Below are 19,260 nucleotides of genomic sequence, written 5' to 3' on the forward strand. Positions count from 1 at the left end.
TTTACAATGCAATTTTAATAACATTTCACGAAAGTATTCAATTATTCTTTAAAATTTTTCGTAAGAATTCAATTATTTGCTAAAATTTTTATAAATTCTTTCGAAACAATTTAATTATTTGTATAAATAATAAAAATATAACGATTATTGATATAAACATTTTTTTAAAATTCAATTATCTTTGAAATATGAAATTAAAATTTTTCAAAAATTAATTTTTTTCAGAATTTGTTAAAATGAATTTAATTATTTTCAAAAATATGAAATCAATCTAAAAAAAATTAATGGAGAATCTAAGTTTTCTAAGTATTTGAAAAATGTTTTTGAATATCAGAAATTAAAAATCTTGAAATAATTCTAGAAACTGGTTATTTTTCCATCACTTTTGATAAAATTCCTTGACATTTCCCTGTCCTATTTTATTTTCCCTGACTTTCTCTAAAAAATAAATAAAGTTTTGAAGAATTTTATTCAGTAATTCTAAAAAATAATTGAATTTTGTAAGAATTACAATCGTAATATTTAGAAATAATTAAATTTTCAAAGGTTTTACATTGAAATTATTTAAAGATTTAATTCCTGTGGGATGATAAATATTAAGTATTATAAATATTTATTTAACAAAAATTATTGGTTTTTTGAAAAATTTAACTCAGAAATTTTGAACAAAATTAGGTTTTTGAAAATACGTAATTGAAAGAATTGTAACTGTAAATTTGGAAAATTATTGAATTTTAGAAAAAAAAAATTTTTAGAAAAATTTAGAATTGAAATTAGTAGGATAGAAAAGTATGCTAATATTCTTCCTTAAAATTAGGAAAATAGATTAACAAATTTTCGTGCTAACCAGAATAAAATAAGTTACTTTTTTGCATATTGAATCGACATAAAACGAATTTTTTAAATCGTTAAATTTAATTTTTCGATATCTACTATGTTTCACTTCTTCTTTTCAGTCTTAAAGATATTTTTTGATGCTTTTTGCTACTTTTTCAATTAATTAACGAGTGCAAAGCCAATAATTAACGATTATTAATTAGGAATACTAATAATTATACTAATTAATTAACGAGTGAAATAGTAATAAAATAAAATTTTGTTTTAATAATACAAACCTTGGTGTGCGTTTGAATATAAGCATTAAAAATCTCGTCGCCTCCTGACTAAGTTCCTTGAATAAATATTCAAATCTGAATCTAACGAAGGAAATATTTTGTCTTGTTTCATTATCATCTTCGCCTCTAAATGGAGAAACCCCCGACAATAGAACATACATGAGTACACCGACCATCCAAATGTCCGTTTGTGGAAAAGCTGCTTCTTCATTAAGAACTTCGGGCGCTCGATATTCCGGATGACCCACTTGCGAAACAAGTGCGCCCATTTTTGTCACCTTTTGTGCCGAACCCATGTCAACTAATTTAATTTGTACCGATCTTACAGACGCCATTACAACATTATCCGGTTGTATGTCCATGTGACAATATCCCCTCCAATGTAAATATTGAAGAGCATCCAAAATTTGTGAAATAATCGTCGCCACACAATTCTCCGTATATTCATGCCGACTCGATAAATAAGTGAGTACATCGGCGCCTTGCAATTTCTCCAAAATAAATACAGCCAACGACGATTCAGGAGCTCTGTAAGCCGACAATAATAGAGCAATTTTCTCGTGTCTCAATGATCTCAGTACTTCGTATTCGGCATTAACTTGTTCCTCCGTCTCAGAACTAATTTCCAATATTTTTCCAACTATCACTTTATCCGTTGATTTCTCGACACCCTTGACAACAACGGAGAATTGTCCGCGTGATAATTCGGAAATAAAACTGTATTTACTTGTTAATTGACCCTCAGTTGACCAATTTATTGGACTATCCTCGATTGAATAATCAAAGTGTGGTTTACTTTCGTCCTCGATAATTTCTTGACCTGATTCTGTTAATTGTTGAAGGTGTTTCATTGCTCTTGTTACTTGAACTTTTGGTACACCCTTTTCTCGTGTTTTTATCACGTGCGCTGGAATTCCTCTATCACTCCATCCTATACGATTACGAGCGGCCAATCTAAAGTCATAACTTGTATTTGGTTTTAAATCTCGCACCAAATAAAATTCGTGATCAATGTTGTTGCCCAAATCGATCCAATTTGTCGAATCGCCTTCTTTGTATTGAAGATTGTAACACAGTACTGGTGAATTACCATCGTACTTTGGCTGCTTCCAGCGCAACAGAATCTCTGTATCCGATGCATCGGATTCCTTATTTCAAAATAGAAAATTAAATTATTAAATTAAAGTTCTAGGAAAATAAATAAAACGAATAAACAATTAAATTTACGATCACTATACAGTGATCATAAATTTAATTGTTTATTCATTTTATTTATCAGGGTTTCTACAAGTCATGGAAAACCTGGAAATCATGGAATTGTCATGGGATTTCATTTTAATTCATGGAATCATGGAAATCTCATAGAATTTTTAATCGGATCATGGAATTTTTTTTTTGGTTTTTGTTGTAAACCCGTGTGATTGAAATTCGCGCTCCTTTATTACTCAGGGTGGTCACAACTTTCAATTTATCAATTTCCCTGACAATTTACCAACATTAAAATTACTTTTCCTAACAAAATTCTTTTTACAGTAGGAAAATATTAATGTTTACGGAAAATGAGTAAAATTTATGAATTTTAATAATTTCTAAAAATTACAATTATAACCCTTCCTAAATTTAATTATTTTCTACAATTTAATAATTGTGACTCTCCATAGTTTTTTTCTTAAGTTAGTAAGGTATAATATTTTCAAAAAATTATAATAAAGAAATTCTTACAATTAATTTTTAAAAATATTTTTAAATAATTTTTGAACGATAATAGTTTTTCAATTCTGAAAAATTTCCAAACAATTAAAATTTAGTAAAATCTTTTAAAAATAATTGAATTTTTTAACAGTAGGTACACTACCGGTCAAAATTGAGAGACCACCCATTTTCAGGCAAATGAAAAACGTTTTAAAACATAAGATTTATTGAAACAAAAATTTTTTTCTGTTCATTTCATCAATAATTTTTTAAATTATATATATATATACAAAAAAACTTATCTTTAAAAGATCATTTAAAATATTTTTAAAAAACTAATTTTAATAATTTTATATTGTAAATTTTAAAATATTTTTGGTCAAATATTTTCAATAGTTTACTTTAATAACTTAAAAAAACCATGAAGAGTGTTTTGTATTTAAACGATAGAATTTTCGAATAACTCTTTGAAAATTATTTAAAATATTTGTTTTAGAGAAGAATTTTAGTTAAAAAATCTAGAAATAATTGAATATTGAAAGATTTATAGGTAAAGTTGTTAGAAATAATTAAATTTCAAATGATAATATTTAATAATAAAATTTAAATACTTATTTTGAAAAAGTTATTAAATTTTTGAATAAATTTAGTTAAAAATTCTAGAAAATAACTGAATTTTAAAAGAATTAGAGCTGTAAATTTTAGAAATAGATGAATTTTTATTATTTAAATAAATTTTATGTTTTAAACAATTTTATAACCATTTTAAGTTATTCCGATTTTTGAAGAAAAATGTTAGAAAACATTAAGCAATTTTTTAAAAATAATTTAATTTTACGAAAACTTAGAATTGAACTTATTATTGGACTAAGAGAAAAAGTTAAACAATTTTCTCAAAATCAGGGGAAAGTCAAGAAAAAGAAAAAATTAAATTTTCGTGACAACTCTGAGTAAAATGTTTATTTTATCCATGCAAGATACGAAAGAAAGTAGAAAAAACGTTAGTTTTTTCGACTTTCTTTTGTACTTTTTTAAATGAATAAAACGTCTTTTTTTGCCCCTCAAAGTAGATCCGAGGCCTGCTTTTAAAATATATTTGAAAAAATAGAATTATTTTTTTGAAAATATGATTGAAATTGAAATTCAATTCAGATGATTTTAAATTAAAATGTATTAAAAATTGGTATTAGATTTTACCTGAGGTGAATCTGGAGCTGACGGAACAGTTGCGAGTAAAACTCTTGTTCTGGCAACAGTCTGTCCAACTTTATTTCTCGCGACAACCTTATAAATTCCAATATCATATTCACGGGCGGGATCGAAACTCAAAATCGAACGTCCCTCATTGTCTTCGGTAATTTTAACTCGATTGCTCTCCTGAACGACCATATCGTTCTTGAACCATTGGATAATTGGTTTTGGATTTCCAACCGCCAAACATCCAAGTTGTGCAACTTTATCCTCTTGTATCGGTTGGTTTTGTGGTTTTTCTCGGAAAAATGGCATATGTCCACCTTTCTTTGATTCCATTAATGCTTCAGCCTCTGCGTAACTATCAAGACGAATTCCAATTTCGTGACGAAGACGTCTCAATGTTCCTGTATCGACATTGCCATATTGATTGATTCTTGCTTTTCTCTCGTCATCAATCTCCTCGTCCATCACATCAGTGAATCTTCGACGTTCCCTTATTACTGGTGTCTATAGAAAGAAAATATTTTATTCAGTCAATTCACCATATTTCGACTAAAATCGTCGACTAATTTATAAAAAAAATTATAATACTTTGCAAAAATGATTTCAAAGTTGTCAAACTTATGAAATTAAAAGAATTTTATGGAAAATTTTTACATTTATTCTAAACTATGAATTTAAAGTGTATCAAGTACTGAAAACTGTCAATTTGTTATCTATTTGCAAATAATCAAAAAATATACAATTCACGACGAGAGTGTAAAAAAATGATTGAATTTTATCAAAAATGACTGAATTTAATATTGTAAATTCATATATAAATTATTTAAAGAAGTGAAATAGATAAAATTTATTATTTCAAAGTTGACGTGTCAAATAGACTAATTTTGTGATTTTTATCCATAAATTAAGCGATTAGTGGAATAAATTAATAAAAGAAAATTTTAACGAACGTAATGAAATTTAGCGTTAATAATTAATTATTCTTTTCAATTTTAAAATAATTTTTGTAACTTTTATAATTTTCAATCTGAAATAATTTTTTATTCCTGTATAGAATTTTATTAAATTTGTTAACAATAATTGTTAATTACAATTTTTAAAAATTATTAAACTCTTTCGAGGAATTTAGCGAAAAATTATATTGAAAATAATTCAATTCTTATTTAAAGAACTTTATTAAAATTTTTGAAAATAATTCAATTCTTTAGAAGAATTTTTTTAAAATCTTTAATAATAATTGAATTTTTTCGAAAATTTTTATTAAAATTGTATTGAAAATAATTAAATTTCTTTGAAGAGTTTTATTAAAATTTTTAGAAATAATATAAAGAAATTTTTGGAAAGAATTCAATTATTGTCAAAACCTTTATTAGTATCTATTCTTCAAAAGAATTTAATTATTTTCTATATATTAGTAAAATTCCTTGAATGAATTAAATTATTTTAGAATATTGTGATAAAACTCTGAGAACAATTTAATTATTTTCTAAAAGTTTTAATAAAATTCAATAATCAAATGTTTCATTTCAATTATTATCTAACACGATTATTTTAATAACTTGAAAAAAATTCTTCATAAAATTTAATTACTTTCAATATTTTCAATTAAATTTATTATAAAGAAACTAGATTAGTTTAAAAAAGTTCGAAGAAATCCTTCAAAAGAATTAAATTAGGATTTTCAAAAATGTTAATAAAAATCTTTGCATAAATTCAATTAGTTTCATAAATAATAAAAATCTTCGAAGAAATTCAATTATTTTCAACAATAATAAAAATACAAAAATTATTTATATATACATTTAAAAAAAATTAATTTTTTGAGAATTATTAAAATTAATTTAACATGTTTCTTTGGATGACAAAAACTAAAGATTATGAAGTAATTTTGGAAATTTATTATTTTTTCAGTACTTTTGATAAAATTCCCTGTTCTATAGCAATCTTGTTTAAATTCATATTTCAAAATAAATGTAAAAATTGTTCATAAAATTCTTTTCATTTCGTGATCTTTTGATACCTTCAAAATGTAAAAAAAATAAATTCTTGGAAGGAAGTAAATTATTTTTGATTCACTTACTCTCCAATCGTAGGGATCATCAACTGGTCTTGGATATCCTGATCCACGATTATAAGCGACTTTCATATATTCACGCAATCTTACAGGGAAATCAGTATCTCGAAGTTGTAGTAAATAAGTGTCTGGACCATTCTGATAGCTGGAAAATTAAATTTCAACTCTTGTATTTTAAATTGAATTTGGAATTTTTATTTTAATTCCGAATTTTTTATTGGTTTAGAATTATAATTTGAATTTGGAATTTTAAATTTGAAATAGAATTTGAATTTGAATTTGAATTCGGAATTTTTATTTGATTTGGAATTTTAGAATTTAAACATCCAAATGTTACGATATTTGAATTTAAGATTAAAATTTAAGTTGTAGTTAAAAATAAAACTAACTGGCTTTCGTTCTTGATGAGACCAATTTCCGTGTCGATTGGCTCCCTCGAAGGGATTCTATTTTCCCAAGCTTTCGGAGGTGGTCTCTTGGTAGGACTGTAAGTTCTTTCTGGACTCGGCTCCGGTGTGTATCTATGTCCGGGTGGATACACCATTTTCGAAGGATGCTCAAAAGCACTGCTAAGTTTCCTTCTCCTGTACCACGTTCTACAAGAGGCGTTAGTGTACCAGTCCCTAAAATCACAACAAACCATTTACCTTTTCAATTCACTAAATTAATTTAATTTCTAATCAAATTGAAATGAACGATAGTAAAAGAAAACTAAAATAAAAAAATACGAAAACTTACTTATAAAGTTTATAGTAATTCTTCAAATTCTCCGAGGGAATTTTGTACGGATCTGTAAATGTTCTATCGGCATAAGTTAACCACGGATGTCTGAGAGCAGTGTAAACGTCTATTCGTCTCTCCCATTGATAAACGAGAAGACTGCGAATAAAGTCCTTGCCATCGTCGGAAATAAAATTCCATCTTTCGTCGAAATCCCATTTACCCTCCTTAATTCTTGTTAACGTTTCTCTGTCATTCAATCCTCTGAATGGCGATATTCCCGAGAGTAAAATGTATGTGATAATTCCCACCGACCACATATCCGTACGATATGTAACACCCTCGCCATTGATAATTTCCGGTGCAACGTATTCCGGCATTCCATAATGTAAATTCATCAATTGATGTCCAATTCTTCTTGATAATCCAAAATCACCAATTTTCAAATCATCACCACCTGTATGTGAAACTAACAAATCTCCAAGCTGTAAAACAAAATTTTCGATGAGTTTCGCTTAGTCTTCTTTTTTTGTTAGTTAAGCCTTGGATTGACTTTGAGGATAAAAAAATCGCTTTAGTCGATTAAAGATGTAAATAAAAGTCGAAAAAGTCTAAATCAATCATTTAATACTAATATTCAATTTTTGCTATAATTTTTTTTAAATCTATAAAATAATTGAATATTTGAAAAGTTATAACTTTTCAAATATTCAATTATTTTCTACATTTAAAAAAAAAATTGATCCTTAAATCAATTATTATATTATATTATAATAATCGACATAATCTGTCTTTACGTTAAGTTAGTATTGTTATATTCCAATCTTTTGTATTATAGTTCGAATTGTTATGTAGTAAGAAAATTTAACCCCAATTTCAAAAACTCAATAAAGAGGTACATTTGCAATTTTTAAAAATAATTAATTATTCTATGAATTATTTATTTTTGTATTTACATAAATAATTGAATTCTGATAAGAATTGATTTAAAAAAAAATTTAGTTGAAACTTTAGAAAATAATATAAAGTGTTAAAGTAGGATTCTTCAAAAATAATTAAATTTTAAAAAGTTTATAAATTTCAATCTTTGAAATTCTAATTGCTGTAAATGTATCATAATATTTAAATATAAAAAATTATTAATTTGTTAGCTTCCTTAAAAATTAAAAGTTTTGAATAATATTATTCAAAAATTCTAAAAAAATAATTGAATTTTGAAATACTTGCAGTTTAAATTTTCATAAAAAATGTTTCCGATGGTTTTACATTGAAAGTATTTCGAAATTTTAAGCGAATACAGAACAATAAGTATTTGAATATTTATTTTACAAAAATGATTGAAATTTGAAATATTTAATTTGGAAATTCTGAAAAAATTAAGTTTTTGAAAAATAGTAATTACAATATTTTGAAGATATACTTAAATTCCTGAAAATAATTTTAAAAAATTGATACAATTGGAAATTTTGTAAAATTTTATATTTTAAAGAAATTTATTTTTTCATCTTTAAAAATTATCTATAAATATATTTGGATTCTTGAAAATACATTATTCTATGAATTTACAAAAATTATTCTATATATTTAAAAAATTCAATTCTCGTAGTTGAATTCTGATAGGAATTAATTTTAAAAAAATGAGAGTTAAAATTTTAATTAAATTTAAAAAAATTGTTTAAATAAATTCTTTGAAAATTTAAGGGAAGCAAAAGTATAAAAGTATTTTAATTTATATTTTCAAAAATTATTAATTACATTATTTTTCATTAAAAATTGTTAAAAGTTTTTCAATAATTTTATTCAAAAATTTCAAAAGGTTTTTCATTGAAATTATATGAAATTTTAATTCCTGTCGAAAAATAAATAAGAATAAGTTTTTAATTTTTTTTAACAAAAAATATTGAAGTTTTGAATAATTTAATTCAACAATTCCAAAAAATTGTTTCTTGAAAAAATGTAATTAAATTTTTTTTAAATTAATCTGTATTTCCAAAAATCATTTTAAAAAATTGAAATAATTAAAAATTTTGTCAAATTTCATTAAAGTAAATTTTATATTTTAATCAATTTTATTTGTTTACTTTTAAAAATTATTTTGAAATATAATAGTATTTTTGAAGAGTTTTAATTGAAAATTTGGAAAATAATTGAATTGTTTAAAAATTTAGAATAAACTTATTGCCAGGATAGTTTCAGTCGTACTCGAGTGCCATTGGAAAGTTCAATTATTTAATCAAAAATATTGAAGTTGCCGATAGAAATATCTTGGCGATTTCTATACGAGTTGTTTAAATAATTAAATGTAAAGAAAAACTGTTAGAAAAATTATATTCTTAAAAAATGAAGAATTTTCATTAAATTTCAAAAAGCAAATCTTTTAAAGTAACAACGGCAACGAAAATTACAAGTCGATAAAAGTCAAAAAATTCATTTTATCCGAGGCCTGTTGTTAGTAAATAAATGAAAAAATTTACCGTCAAACCAAGATGAGCGTAACTATTATTGTGCATATATTCCAAACCCCAAAGCACTTGTCTTATGTAACCAGCAATATCGCTTTCCGTGTAATACGATTGTCTCGTGAGATTGTCAACTAATTCGCCTCCTCCAGCTCTAAATTTCCATTTATTAAGAAAAATACATTCACGATGAAATATTCAAAAAACAAAAAAAAAAAAAAAATGAAACAGAAAATAAAAATAGGAAAAAAGAGAAAAAAAAGAATTAAATTGAAAAAAAATCGAGTATAAAAAATTGAGGGCTCGAATCGAAGAACCGACGCTTCGCAATGTTCTATGCGTTTACAAGCGTCGGTTCTTCGATCCGAGCCCTCAATTGTTTTAAAAATAAAAAATGGAAAATCCTGATGCAAATGAAAAAGGATACAGTTCAGTGACAATGATCACCGTTCGATCGGTTTCGTAAGCGTCGTGTAAACGAATAAGTTTACGATGGCTGAAATTATTCATGACATCCATTTCGTTGTACATAAATGATCTGTACTCGCCACCACCGTGCATAACTTTGGCGGCGAAACTCTTTCCGGTTGGTCTCTCAACTGAATGGTAGACTACACCCGTCGTTCCTCTTCCCAATTCATCGCCAATGTCATAATAGTCCGCGAATGGTTTATTTCTCGGTTTAATGTCCGGTTTTCTCGTGTACGTTCTGTAACCATATTCGTGTTCATTTTCCTCAATGTGAATCATCGCTGAACTTGAGATACAACCAGCGACATTTCTTACGCTCAACGAGTAAAGACCTTCGTCCTTGTGAATTGCGTCATCAATCACCAGAATTGAAGTGTCTGGCTCGACAAATTGAATCTATAAGGAAAATAATAAGTTAAATAAAAGTCTTTTATATATGGAAATTTTACCAAAAGTAGTAGAAAAGTAGCAAATTATTAATTATTAAAAGTAACCTTGTCTTTGGATTTTCTTTCTCACTTTAAAAATTTCAATAACACCCTAAATAGAGGCAGAGTTGCCATCGTTGCCATTTTTAAAAATAAGAATCAATTATTTATTTTTGTATTCAAGTAATTAACAATTAACAATTATTATTAATAATTAATAATTATAACAATTAGAAGCGTTATAATAAGAATTTAGAAATAATTTATTTTCAAAAAGTTTTTGAATTGAATTCTTTGAAAATTTAAATTGATTCAATTTTTGAATAATTGCAAATTCAAAATTTTAAAAAATTCACTTATCAACTGATTGGCTGTTAGTATTTATAATTTTCAAAAATTTTAATAAAATTCTTTGCAAGAATTCATTTATTTTTATAAATTAAGAAACTCTTCATAGGAATTAAATTATATTCTTTGCAATTTTGAAAATTCAACTATTTTCAAAAATGTTTAAGAAAATTGTATTCAAGTAATTAAATTCTCGTAGAATTTTATTCAAAACTTCAATAACTTTGTCAAAATTTTAAATTTTGGTAAATTTAAGTACTTCTTATTTATTTTTCCAAAGAAAATAAAATTTTTTAAATTTTAACTTCAAACCTTTTGCAATTAATAATTTCTAAAAATTGCAACTAAGAAAATTACGATTACTTCAAAATTTAATTATTTTTTAGAATTTTTAACTAAAATTTTGCTGTAAATTAATTATTTTTAACGTTTTTGAAAAAGTTCTTTCAGAATTCAATGATTCCAGAAAAAAAGAAAGTTCACCCAAAATAATTCTGAAATCCACTTGTATACAATTCAACTTTACAAAATTTCGATTATTAAAAAATTTTTCAACGAAATACGTATTCAAAAATTTAATTTCAAAGAAATGTAAATAAAAATTTTCCAAAAATTAATTACTTCTGAATTTTTAATTAAAATTTTTTAAAAAGTAATTGCTTCAGAAGTGAAAATTAAAATTTTCTAAAATTTCAATTGGAAACCTTTTGAAATTTAATTATTTCTAATAATATTGTAAACACAACTTTTATAAAATGCAATTATTTTGGAAATTTTTAAGTAAAGTTACTCATTAAATAATTTATAAGAAATAATTTTATGATACTTCTTAACGAATTAAATTAGTATAATTTATAAATTAAATTTTTAATAAATTTATTTTTTAAAATTCAACTTCATATTCGGTAAATTTCAATAATTATTGTCAGATATAGAAAAAAAATTTAAGATTTAGTATTAAAATTCGTGGTAATTTCAATTTTCAAATGGAAACAAAATTATATTCCAGAAGAAAATCCTACGAAAAAATTTCTAAATTATAAAAATAATAGAAATCTTGCTAAGAATTTTATTAGTAGAGTTTTCGAAAATAATTGATATTTGACAAAGAATTTAATTAAAATTGTACTGAAAATATTTCAATTCTCATAAAGAATTTAATCAAAATTTTACAAATAAATTGAATTCTTACGAAAAATGTTATTAAAATTTTTTGAAAGTAATTGAATTCTGCCAAAGAATTTAATGAAAATTGTACTAAAAGTATTCCAATTCTCATAAAAAATTTAATGAAAAATTTACAAAATAATTGAATTCTTATGAAAAATGTTAATAAAAATTTTTGAAAATAATTGAATTCTTTTAAGAAATTTTATTGAAAATAGTTGAATCTTTTCGTAAAATTGTATTGACAATAAATCAATTACTTTCTAGAATTTTATTATTTTTGAATATAAAATAATTGAATTCCTGGGAAAATTTTTTTTAATAATTGGATTTTTTGAGAAACTTGGTTAAAATTCTATTCAAAATAATTAAATTCTTGAGAAGAAATTTATTAATTATGAAAATAATTTAATTCACGTAAAGAATTTTATTAGAATTTGAAAATAATTCAATTATTTCAAAGAATTTTATATAAAGTTTTGAAAATATTTCAATTCTTTCGAGAAATTTTATTGAAATCTAATTGAAAATAATTGAATCCTTATAAAGAACTTAATCAAAACTGTTGAAAATAATTGAATTCTTTCCAAAAACTTTTTAAAATAATTATTGAAACTCAGAAAAATTTTAATAAAATTCTATTCAAAATAATCGAATTCTTGGGATGAATTTTTTTTAATTATGATAGTAATTGAATTCCAGCGAAGAATTTTATTAAAATTTGTTTAAAAAATAATTAAAATTTTACGAGAAATCAAAATTATATTCAAAATAAATGAATTCTTCTTTAGAGTTTTATTAAAATTATATTCTAAATAATTTAATTGTTTCGAAGAACTTGATTAAAGTTGAATAAACTTTTACGTCCGAGTTGATTAAAATTTTTGAAAATAATAAATAAGAATAATTAATTAGATACTTAATAAGTGAATTTTGAAAATTTTGAATATGAAATTATTCAAAATTTGATATTTATTTTCCAGCCTTGTGTGACAACGATGAGAAAATTAAGTCTTACTTTGATTCTCGTTGAAGGCGCAAGAGGTTTCCAGTCTTTGTACCACTTCAATTCTGGATAGGGAACACCAATAACTCTGGCTTCAATTCTACCATGTTTCCTCAGCATAATGACAGTTTCGTCAGGTCTCTGAATAAATTGCGGATACTCAGCAATTTCCAATCTCACTCTCTGTCTCGCTTGTCCATGTTCATTTGTAGCGACAGCTTCGTAAATTCCCACATCCCTCTCCAACATTCTATTAATAAACAACGTCGCCTGTCCATTTCTCGTGTAACTCTGATCATACCTTCCCCCCGATTCAATCAATTCGTCATTAAAATAATAGGACATTTTTGGCTTCGGATAACCGTAGACAAACCAAAACAAATTACAATTATGATTCTTCACGCCATACTGAGCGTCGTGCTCCTGTCGCAAGAATCTTGGCGCTTGTGCATAGCCATCGTGTGGCGGTCGTTCAATGTCAAAGTCCTTGGGAAAATAGGGACTCGTCTCGGGTCTAAAATCAATTCCAGGCGGTAAATAGGGAAAGAATTTCGGTGGTTCAGGTTCTAATTTGGCACGATATGTCTGTGCGAACGGTGATGGATCACTGATTCCATATTTATTTTCAACGCGAATTCGAAATTTATAATCGCGAAACGGTTCCAAATTGCGAATATCACAGACACATGTTCGTAGACCTGAGCGTGCTGTGAACCAATCGCCGTCTGGTAATTCGCACATTTCAACGAGATAGGTGACTGGAATTCTGGGACCAATTGGTATCGATGGTTTCCATGACAGTGTCAAATGTCGATCCATCATACGACTTATTATCGGTCTGTCGGATAAGGGTAACGGAAGACCTGATCTTCGCTTATCATAGTCGATGTACTGATCTGCTAATGGTTTCTTCACTCTTGGCTCCAGAGCTATTTGACAAATTCAAATTAGTTAACAAATTGCAAATAAATTCAAAATTCGAAAAATATGCAAAATTAATTCAAAATCAATTGAAAAATTCGAAATAAATTCAAAATTAAATTGTAGTAGTATTAAATTGTATTTATCACTCGGTAAAAAATAATATAATCAAGATAATTATCAATCTTCCAAATCAAAATGTACATTTTGACTTGGACAAGGCTCGAACCTGTGAAATTATTTAAAAATACGGACTTTACGGACCAATTATTACTGACAAAAATATAACCAGTCCGAGTAAAATAAAAGAATATTTTACTTAAAACTAGAAATTAAATTTCTCATAACTATAAAACATGAAGATGGCAAATTGATAAAATCATTATTTCATATTATAAGAATTTTGTTACTGCAACTTCTTCAAAATTATTTTCAACATTTCAATTCAATTCAATTATTTTCTAGAAGTTTTTAACTAATTATTTTTAATAATTTTCAAAAAAGTTGTTTGACAATTTTCAAATCCATTGGTTTACAATTCAATTTTACGAAATTTCAATTATTTGAAAATTCTTCAATTAAATATATATATTACTAGCTGTCGTACCCGTCTTCGACGGGTTGTAGTTTCTGATAATGCACTTAACAGTGTATCTACCAACCTAGAAAACCGGAAAATAGCCGGGAATTTGATTTGACAGGGAAAAAATAATAATTAGTTACTATTGTCTATTTCATTAGGAAAATAATACCATTTGAAACAGTGACCGACTTTTTATTATCAAATTAGTTATTTTTAACTAATTCAAATGCAGAAAACAATATTTCTCAATTTGTAGTACTTCAATCAATATAATGTATTAAAATAAATCTAAAATTCCCTCCAGTTTTTTGAGTTATAGTACAGTCTAATTCGAACTAATTGTATAGCAAGTAGATCCAGTTTTTCTCGGTTACATTAAATTCCCTGATATTTTACGTCTTTTCTGGTTGGTAGACACCCTGTTAAATGTATTATTAAAAAACACCCGTCGAATAAACCAGGAAAAATTTGGACAAAGCCGGAAAATGTTTTAAACCAAAATAAACACCGTGTTTAACTTTTGTCTTTACATTGATCAAGATATCTCTAAAAGTTAAATCAGAGAGCCCACAAATACTATTGAATTAAGCTTCATAGCAATTGGTATCAAGATAATTTTTTCAATTTTTTGATATTCAAAACATTTTTATACTTACATCTTCGTTATAAGAAAGTATTTTTGAAAAATTATGCTAAAATGTGACTAAATAATATGTAATATTCAATTATATAAAGTTTAAAAGCTATCCATTGAAAAATGTAAAATTTAGAAATTTTCGATTTTTTAAAAATATTTTTATATTTCCATTTTAGTTACAAAGTATTATTTTTTGCAAAATTATGCTAAAATGTTAATAAATAACATGTTATACTCAACTATAGAAAGTTTAGAAGCAATCCATAAAAAAATATAAAATTTAGAAATTATTTGTGTTAAATAAATTCATTTATTAGAGTCAAGTATTTATTTAATTAATCCAATTAAGATTTATTTGATTTAACTAAATAAAATTATTTAAACGAAATAAATTTTTATTAGATCGAAATAAAAACTTTTAAATAAGATATTATATTACTATTAGGTATTAACGTAACTTACAATCATAGCCTTATCCGATTAAAAAATATTAACTTGAACGAAAGTTATGACATTTTTCCAAAAAATTCGAAAAATCAAAAAAATGCAAATTTTTTATCTTTTGTAAAATAAATGCAAAACTATCATTAGCTAACTTTTTCAGATAAATAAAACCCATTTCTACAATAAAATTTTTAAAAAAGACGTATTTTGAAATTTTTTTTCGTTTTTTTAGATCAACTTTTTTCTAAGAAAATAGTGATTTTTAATCTTTAAGCAAGCTTTTCAGGAAAAGTTATTAAAGTTTTTTATTTAAAGATCAGTATGTAAAGTAAGAAATTTGCTACATTAAACCAAAATAATTAAGCTAAATGCCATAAAAAAGAAGAAAAAATGTTAAATTTTAAGAAATTCGGTTTTTTGAATTTTTGCTAATTTTCCATAATTTTAGATTTTTTACCGAAGGGTGGAGACTATTGAATAAGTAAAGTATTTTTAAGAGCACAAAAATAATAAAGCTAAATGCCATAAAAAGAAGGAAAAATGTTGAATTTTAAGAAATTCATTTTTTTGCATTTTTGCTATTTTTCCATAATTTTAGATTTTTTACCAAAGGGTGGAGATAACAAATTAGGTTAAGTATTTTTGAAGAGCCCAAAAATAATGAAGCCAAAAGCCATAAAATAGAAGAAAAAATGTTGAATTTTAAGAAATTCCGTTTTTTGAATTTTTGCTAATTTTCCATAATTTTAGATTTTTTACCAAAGGGTGGAGACTATTAAATATAAGTAAAGTATTTTTGAAGAGTACAAAAATAATGAAGCTTAATGATATAAAAGAGAAGAAAAAAATGTTAAATTTTAAGAAATTCGGTTTCTCGAATTTTTGATAATTTTTGATTTTTTGCTAAAGGGTGGAGACTATTCAAATAGTATAATTATACTACCGAAATAGCTAATGGTTACTAATTATTAATTTTCCGGTGAAATTAAATTCCCGGGTATTTTTGATTTTCCAGATTGGTAGAAACATTGTTAAATGTATTGGTAGAAACTAAAACCCGTCGAAGACGGGTACGACAGGTAGTGCTATATATTATCAAAATTTTTAAAATTCAAAATTAATCTTTTGAAATAATTATTGTCATCAATTTTACTTAAATTTGATACAGGGTTAATTTTAGTATTTTTTATTACAATTTAGTCATCAGAATGAAATTTGAGTTTTTCATTTTTTGATCATTAATTAATATAATATAATAGCAATTTTGAATTCTGTGCAATATACTGACAAAAGTCTCATATTAATTATATGGATATTGTTAATATTCTGACCTAATAGAATTTTTTTAAGAAAGTAAACTTATGATTTCAACAACAAATTTTTATTGTTGACCTAAGAAATACAACCGTATAAAAATTAATTACAAAAAAATTTCAATTTTTAAACTTTTAATTTTTTAATTTTTCAATATTTAAATCTAACACTTTTTATTTGTTATTCAAAATTTTATTATTCTGACGATTAAATCTTAATAAGAAACACTAAAATTAACCCTGTACCAAGTTTAAGTACAATTCACTAAAGTATATTAAAAAACTAAAAATTTCGAATTTTCGAATTTTTGAAAAAATGGCATAACTTTCGTCCATATTAATATTTTTTAATCTACTATCGCTAGGATTTTAAGTTAGGCTAATGCCTAAAAGACTGCCAAGTTTCACTTCAAACGATCGAACCGTTTTTCCGTGATACGCGGTCGAAAATTTGCGGACATACATACACACATACACACATACACACATACACACATATACACATACACACATAATTCTCTTAATAGTATTTTCGCATTCCTTAGAGTGTAAAAATAAGGAATATAATAGAAATTTTGAATTCTATGCAATGTACAGACAAAAGTCTGATTTTATTAATAAGGATTAGAAAATAACAACTTCAAAAAATTTCAATAAAAATTCAATTAAACCTTTTGAAAAAAATTAATTTCACAGAATTGTTAATTAAAATTTTAATTTTCAAAGATTTTAATTTAAAACCTTTTCAGAATTCAATTATTTCTAAAAATTCATGCTTTAATGCTTTAAATATTCAATTATTATCTATAAAATTTTAACTGAAATTCATTTTTAAATAAATTTTTATAAAAAAATTCAAATAAAATTCAATTATTTAAATACAAAAAATATTAACTTATTAAATAATTGAATGTTTCATTAAATTCAATTCTCATGAAGGATTTTATCAACAAATTTGTAAATAACTCAATTCTTTTGACAAATTGTAATAAAATTTTTAAGAATAATTACATTTTTCGAGAAATTCTATTAAAATTGAATTTAGAATAATTGAAATTTTGTGATGAGTCTTATTATTTATGAAAATAATGATATTATTGTAAAGAAATTTATAAAAAATTTATAAATAATTGAATTCCTTGCGAAATTTTAATTATTTTATGAATATAATGAAATGATTGCGCAAAATTTCATTAAAAAATTTTTACATAATTGAATTCTTTTGGAAAATTTTATTAAAATAGTAGATTATTGAAAATCATTGAATTGAGGAAAATTATTTTTAAATAATTGAAATTTTTGACCAGAATTTTATCAAAATTTTAAATTAAATTTATATTTTTTAATTTCAATTATATTTATATGAACAATTTCTTTCAAGTTAGTACAATAATCCTCTTTCTTACTAATTAAAATTAAACATTTATTTCTTAAATTTTATTAAAATTTTTAAGAAATAATTGAATTCTTTTGAAAAATTCCTTTAATTTATTGAATACAATCGAATTTGTTAATAATTGTATTAAAAATAATTGAATTTTATTATTTATGAAAAATAATTTATTTCTTCCGATGAATTTCACTATTTATAAAAACAATTAAATTGTTTCGAAGGATTTATTAAAATTTTAGAAAATAATTGGACTCTTTCGAAAAATGTTATTAAGAATTTTTTTTTAAAATTGAATTATTTCATGAAATGGGTATTAAAGTTGTATTAAAAATAATTGAATTTTTGCAATTATTTGTAACTTCTCAATAATTTTCCAAATTATATCGTTAAAGTTACAAACCTTTCTTGCTTTTTCAATGAAATTACGGACTTTACGCACCTTTTTTTAAAACAAACTGCCTTTTACGGACTTTAAACAAATTTACTGACTTTTACGGGATTTACGGACCTAGTTCGAGCCCTGCTTGGAAGATTGATAATTTTCTTGATATTTTTAATTCAAAATAAACTACAAATTTAAGAATTCAAAATAATTTCGAAATTAATAAAGTTTTTTTTTGTTTTGTAATTATACTTACATTCGTAAATCATTTCAGCGTGGCAGGTGTCCTCGCCGTGAGGGTTAAAGATTCTTAGGCTGTACTTTCCCGCGTCGCTTTCGTCAATATGATAGAGGGTTAATCTCAAGAGGCTGCCTTCCTGATCCATGAGGATGCGATCAGTAGGCCAGAGTTTGCCACCCTCGTGGAACCATTCGAATTCCGGTTCTGGATATCCAGTAACACAGGCGGTGAATTTAGCTGTCATTCCTTTATACACCTCGCAATCTCCCAATCTCTTCAAGAAAGACGGTGCCTCCACTTTCTGCTTTTTATCACTAAAAATGAGAAATTTTGGTAAATTTTAATTTAAACCAACAAATGTTAACTAGGTTTTTATTATTATTTATAATTTATTACTATGTAAATTACAGAATTTTTTATTTTTATGTATCGATTTCAATTTCTTTTAGATTACTAAACAATCTTAAGCGCGGAAAGTGATATTCAATTTATATTATTGTTCTGGAAATAACAAAATTTTTTATATTCAAATATAAATTTTTAAATAATTTACTAATCAAAATTTAAAAATTTTGATAAAAAAATTTAAAAAATTCACTTATTAAGTACAGAATTAATTAATATTGATTATATTTTCAAAAATTTTAATATAATTCTACGCAAGAATTC

At 24.5% G+C, this 19,260-nt stretch overlaps 1 protein-coding gene across 6 annotated transcripts in view; it reads right to left on the reverse strand.

Annotated features, from left to right (window-relative positions):
• Positions 1–19,260, reverse strand: part of LOC122504684 (obscurin) — an 86,193-nt gene that overhangs the window by 2,323 nt on the left and 64,610 nt on the right. For all 6 annotated transcript variants that reach the window (XM_043615893.1, XM_043615889.1, XM_043615890.1 and 3 more), the window contains 9 exons: positions 18,607–18,905; positions 12,690–13,606; positions 9,685–10,124; positions 9,273–9,411; positions 6,817–7,283; positions 6,468–6,701; positions 6,085–6,223; positions 4,005–4,508; positions 1,116–2,263 (listed from right to left, as the gene is read on the reverse strand). In XM_043615893.1, coding sequence (XP_043471828.1) covers positions 1,116–2,263; positions 4,005–4,508; positions 6,085–6,223; positions 6,468–6,701; positions 6,817–7,283; positions 9,273–9,411; positions 9,685–10,124; positions 12,690–13,606; positions 18,607–18,905 — 4,287 coding nt within the window. The remainder of the gene's footprint in view (positions 1–1,115; positions 2,264–4,004; positions 4,509–6,084; positions 6,224–6,467; positions 6,702–6,816; positions 7,284–9,272; positions 9,412–9,684; positions 10,125–12,689; positions 13,607–18,606; positions 18,906–19,260) is intronic.

Source organism: Leptopilina heterotoma, unplaced genomic scaffold (assembly GCF_015476425.1).
Source record: "Leptopilina heterotoma isolate Lh14 unplaced genomic scaffold, ASM1547642v1 Lhet_31, whole genome shotgun sequence".
Taxonomy (NCBI): Eukaryota; Metazoa; Arthropoda; class Insecta; order Hymenoptera; family Figitidae; genus Leptopilina; species Leptopilina heterotoma.